General features: G+C 41.7%; 1 protein-coding gene across 1 annotated transcript in view; it reads left to right on the forward strand.

Moving 5' to 3' along the window:
* The window catches only part of PTPN14 (protein tyrosine phosphatase non-receptor type 14), a 190,021-nt gene extending 186,734 nt beyond the window's left edge, over positions 1–3,287 (forward strand). Inside the window, exon 19 of the mRNA XM_082249758.1 lies at positions 2,883–3,287. Coding sequence (XP_082105884.1) covers positions 2,883–3,011 — 129 coding nt within the window. The 3' untranslated portion in view covers positions 3,012–3,287. The remainder of the gene's footprint in view (positions 1–2,882) is intronic.
* Positions 3,288–6,000: the final 2,713 nt, after the last annotated feature.

The raw sequence follows: 6,000 nt of genomic DNA on the forward strand, positions 1-6,000 counted from the left end.
CTTACTTCATTTAGCATGAGCCTCAAGGAGTTTCCTTCCCGCTGCTGGGTCTGGACCTGTGTTTTACCTTTAGCTCTAACAAGGTTCAGGTTTCCGCTATTTCAGAGATCTTTGTACAGGGGATTTACCATGTAGCCCCCACTGTTCTTTCTCCATGGGATTTGAATATTGTGTTCTCTGTGTTTTAGAAACTGCCTTTTTGAACCCATTTGTGTAAAGGTTGCATTCCCTGTGGCTATCTCCTTTGTGCTCAGAAAGGTCTGATCTTGCGGCTTTATCCTGCAAGGGATCCCTTTCTGGTTTTGCATAGAGATAAGGTGGTTTTTGCCTTTCACTTTAACTGGAACATCATTCTTCCATCCCTTTTTTCCACCATTGTCTGAATGTGTTCAGGCTGTTAGAGACCCTGGAGGGATGCTGCAGCATATCAGTCCACTATCTCCAACTTAGGGTTTGAACAGTCAGGTTCTACAATTTCCTGTCAAGACAAGCGTCACTGGTGCTGTGAGCAATTCTTGGGCTTTTCATTATCAAGCAACTGCTTACCAAATTTGCAAGGCACCACTTGCTCTTCTGTTTCCACAAGGTGGATGTGTCTATCTTATCTGATGCCAGGTTCAGGCCTAAGGTCCTTTAGGTGGTTCTTTCAACTGCAGGCACTCCTCACTTGTCTTTTGCCTTAGGTCTGTTAGCATGCATTTGCTGTGTTTCAGTTGGATTGGCAATCCAGAAGTTTAAGGACTTCCTATATCTCTCAATGTGCAAGAAAAAATTGAATTTTCCTACTCACCATAAAAACATTTTCCCTTGAATCCATTGTTTCTGTTCCATTTTATTGAGTCCTCTCCTCTGTGTTTTTGATCTTGCTCTCAGTGCTGCTTTGCTACAAAACTGAGACATGTTTGTAGCTAGAGTGGTTATTCTGGTTTGGCCTACAGTTTTTTTCAGTGTACCATCTTCTTGTAAGTAGCAGTAGAACATTTTAGACTTCCTGTGTTGCTCTTTAGCAGAGGTGCGCCACCTTTTGAAAAGCGAGGGCCACTAAAAGTTATTTGGTAACTGGTCATGAGCCACAATGAACTTTAGGGTTTTACTGCCCCCAAACCAAAAATGTAAGCAAGCTCTTACTGTCCTGAGCCCCCCTATAAGGCTGCTTTCACACTGATGCACTGCAGTTTTCCTGCACCACAGGTACGGCACAGTGCACCTGCGGCTTTCTTGCAGGTTAGCTGAACTGAGCCATTGACTTCTATTACATTTCGTGGGTGTAATACACTTTCTGAAAGCTCACCAAACCTGCAGGATATAATAGAAGTCTATGGCTCAGTGCAGCGAACCCACAGAAAAGCCGCTGGTGCACTGTGGTGCACCTGCAGATCAGTGTAAAAGCAGCCTAATAACTCTTTTTTAGAAGGGGTAATTCCATTGCAAAAGTGCAGCGTATGTGATGAATAATACCCTGACCTATTCCTCTACCAGCTTCAGCTGACATCCCTCTTCAGGCTAATAAAAAGGTCCTCATGCAAAGTGCACTTGGTACTCTGCCTGGGACAGGAGCCAGCACTACAGAGGAAGCATTGGCTAATGCAGCTCCTGCGCCCTACCTGCCTGCTTATTCCATTGCCTGTGTTGGCTCCATGCACTCTGATGCTCTGGGATGGCGGATCGGCAGCCCCTTGATCGCAATATGAGCTTGCCAACCGACCATCCTAGAGCATGGGCATGCACTTCCCTGGTTTGAAGTCGTGGGCCACATTAGAAGGCCCTGAGGGGACACAGGGTGAGCACCCCTCTGCTCTGTAGTCTCCCAAAGAAAAGGATCTTATGGTAAATTCAAAAATCCTATTTTATTGCTGTTTGTGGTGCTAAAGGTGAGAATTTTCCCTCACTCCCTTCCCCAGTGTTGGCAAATTAAAGTGATTGTAAAGTCTCTCTTCTTTTTTTTTTTTTTTTTTTTTTAATGACAAAAATGGTATACTTGCCTACCCTGTGTAGTGGTTTTTCACAGAGCAGCCTGGATCCTCCTCTTCTCAGGTCCCTCGTTGGCTGCTCCTGGCCCCTCCCTCCTGTCAAGTGCCCCACACAGCAAGCCGCTTGCTATGGGGGCACCCGAGCCGAGCTGCAGCTCTGTGTGTCCATTCAGGCACGGAGCTGCCGGTCGGCCCCATCCCCTCTCTGACTTTGACAGCTGCGGGAGCCAATGGCATCAGTGCTGTGACGGACGGACGGACGGCCGAGTGATTCGTGGACATTGCTGGACAGAGCTAGGACTCAGGTAAGTATTAGGGGGGGCTGGACAACTGTCTTGTTGCATAGTAAACACAGTCACTTTGCACAAGTGCTATTCATAGAACACCTTGTATTTTTTTTTTTTTTTTTATTGGATGAGATGTAGAGGCATGGAGATTACATCACGATTGCCATCTTGTCCAATCAGTGAAAATACCTATAAGATGTTCTATGAATGCTCCTGCCAATCATGCAACCTCTGTGTTCACATCACTATGTAGCAGGGAAGCTGCTTGGCACAGGATTTGGAAGATGGCGGTGATCATGGTAGTTGCATTGACTACTACAGAGATTGTCACCTTCCACAGGGATCCAATAGGTATGGCACATGCATACCTACATTGGTCTAAGCTGGACCAATGTAACTGGAAAAAAAGCCTTACCTGTAATTCAGCTTTAAAGCACCTTTACAGCACTGGAAATTCTCACTTTGCTCCAGTGCTGCAAGTAACAGCTGATTGGCCGCACCCGCAGTAAGTTTCTATTGTATTGTAATGTTAACCCTGACACAGTCTGCAAACCAAGTAACTGATTTTCTAATGGATCCTCATGTCTGACTGCTCTGGATATTTTTATTTTTTTTCCTCCAACAGAAAATCGAAATCCCAGTGATGCTAAATTATCTGCGGGAACAAAGAATGTTCATGATCCAGACCATCGCACAGTACAACTTTGTCTATCAAGTACTTATCCAGTTCCTTGAAAGCTCAAGACTCATTTAAATGTTATCCCTTTTTTTTTTTTTTTGTATCCTTAAAACATCTTGGAGAAGTCCCAGGTGGAAACATCCTTCCAAGAGTTTAAGACCTCTCATGTAGAAGGCAACTTTTTATTTCTTTTTATCCTATTTTTTTTAATAAGTTATTTTTCTGTATTTATGTAAAAAGGTAAACCGTACACTGAACCACACTTTATGCTGTATAATGCTGCCTTGTTTTTTTAAGTGTTTAACTCAAAATTTTCACTTTTTATATTTTAAAGCAATAAAACATAATATTAAAAAAAAACACACTGATAAGCTAGGTGGGGATAGAATTGTATTGCAGAATTTCATTTTTTTATTTTTTATTTTTTTTATTTCTTGATAAACTTTTTATATTTGGGTATAGATTTTGTTTCTAGACATAATGGTCAACCTCCTAAAAAAAAAAATATATATATATATATATATATATATATATATATATATATATATATATATATACATATATATATATGTAAACAGGCACCTTATCTTATTCTAGATACATCTTGGTTTATTTGCATAGTACCATGCTGTTCATGTAGCAAAGTGAGTATTGAAGTATTGATAAATATGGTGAACCTTTAAATACCCAGTCAGGTGTTAGGGAGGTTAAAATGAAAATGGGGGAAAACCTCTTAATTGTGCAGTACAGGACAAAAGATAGGTATTCATAGACCCTGGGCTATTGGCCGCTACCTTCAGGCGATTGGACACTTCGAAAAGCTTTTGAGGACACACCCCCTGGGCTTCTCCCAGTTTTCGTACCCCACTCCATGAGTCCTCAGGTTTTTGCTAGTGTCCTTAGGTGATGGACCTCTTCTCTCACACACTTAGTTCAACTATTTTATTATAATAGTTTATTATTTTGCTTTGGATTTTTCAATCCCCTCTTCACTGTGTTCTAATACAACAACAGAAGCTGTTCATCCAGATCGATGCACTTTCAGTAAAACCTTGGGAGCCGTACCTGGGCATCACGCCATGGGAGGCTGGCCTATAATGTTGCTTCAGGTGAAATTGATATCTCCAAATTCATATATAATGAAAAAATTAAACATAAATTAAAATGCTCATGTGCATAACTTTTCGTAAAAAGAATAATTCCGTTTTTTTTTTTGGCGGATCTGAACGGATGCCCCATGTATCTCTATGGGGCATCGGATGTCAGCGGAGACATTTCCGCTGACATCCGATCCGTAATATCTGGACGGATGGAAACCCTATTTTCTATCCGTCCAGCGGATCAGATCGGATGAGAACAGACAGACAGTCCGTTCTCATCCGATTCCCCTATAGAGGAGAGCGGGGATCTGACAGCTACATCTCCGCACACAGCGTGGAGATAGAGCTGCCATCCGCCTGCTCAGCGGGGAATTGGCGGATCGATCCCCCACTGAGAAAAACGAAGTCCGCCAACGGACTCCCCTGTGTGAAAGGGGCCTAAGAGACGAGGAGTGCCGCCAACTAAGTGTACATATGTCAATAAAGGACATACACTTGGTGGTGCTCCTTGTGTCTCATTCTTTTTTCAGATACCAAGCGAATCCCCCACTTTAGGGAGGCAGCTGCAGCCAACTTTTTGTGATATTTATACAGCGTTTTTAGTGACGGTCATTGAATTTGAACTTTTATTCCCATGACTCTTTATGGGACTCCAGCTTTTTTTGTTTTTTTTCGACTCCTACAGACTTTACACCTCCACCTTATTTTCCTAGCCATTTTAGTGCCACATAATTACTTTTATTATAACGTTTCCTATACTGATGTAAATAAAAGTCCATCCAAAATGCATAAGCTGCAAAGTAGACTGATGCCATGAACTCCTAAAGTATAACGAAAGGCAAAACTTATTATTTTTTCTTTCTAGTTTTGGATAAAGTGGAGAGGAATTAGAACATCTGTCAGGTTTTTTTTATGTCTGTGCCCTAGTTAGGGAGATTAGCCCTCTCTATTTGTCCTGTTTACTATCATTATTGAAAGTAAAAGCAAAAAAAATCCCACATTTTGGGTTGTCCCCCACAAAAATAATAGAGGGGAAATCTTCCAATGGGGACACTAGTTTTGATGACCTGGGGGTCCCCAAGGAATTCTCTTAATTTGCAGGGATTTTCTTACTTCCTATTTTGGGACAGGAAGTGAAGGGAAATCTCCACAATCTGACACAGATGGCAAAAAATAAACTGATAGGGGTTATAACTTTCCCTTTATCCAAAATGGAGAAAAAATTAAATTTGGTCCGTAGCTCTACTTTAATATGATCTTGTGTGTCACCACCTCCACCAAAGGAGTTAACCATTCCAATTTTAAGAGGTTAATATAACCCAAAAACCCCACGATATCCACCGCAGCAGCAGCCTGGCTCTCCTCTGGATGGCACTCGGTACACCATACGGCTCCCAATATGTCACCACCAGAAGGAACACTTGTATCACTCAGAAAAAAAACAAACAACAAACCGTGGCCCAATATCTTTCACCTAGCAGAATTTATTAACCTAGAGGGTACTCACACACAATTAGTAATAGCATTGTTTTAATATTTTATGAACTTATTGCACGTGAGCACTTTTCATGAGCATTGATAATTTAGAGAGAGGGAACTTTTTTGGTTGATATTTGAACATATCTTGTATTCATATATATATTGAGTTGCAGTAGTCCCTTAGTCACTGGGATATGAAGCGCAGGTATTTCTTGTTAATAAATGTTACTTGGGGCACTGGGTTCTGCTTGGGCGCACACCTAATCAAGGTGCAATATGTGTCATTAGCCGCAGGGTGATATAAAGGGTCGGGGTCCATTCCTATGGAACCCATACCCTGCAGACCCATTCAGATGTTTGCCCACTGTGATAGATTTTTGGAGCATATGATTGGATATTCGAAGGTTCACCTTATTCACTTAGTTTGCTTTAACAGCCTTTAATTCTTCAAAAAGCCAACCCTATGGAGCCATAATGCCCAGCAT

This window comes from Pelophylax lessonae (assembly GCF_965119305.1).
Source record: "Pelophylax lessonae genome assembly, chromosome: 3".
NCBI classification, from domain to species: domain Eukaryota; kingdom Metazoa; phylum Chordata; class Amphibia; order Anura; family Ranidae; genus Pelophylax; species Pelophylax lessonae.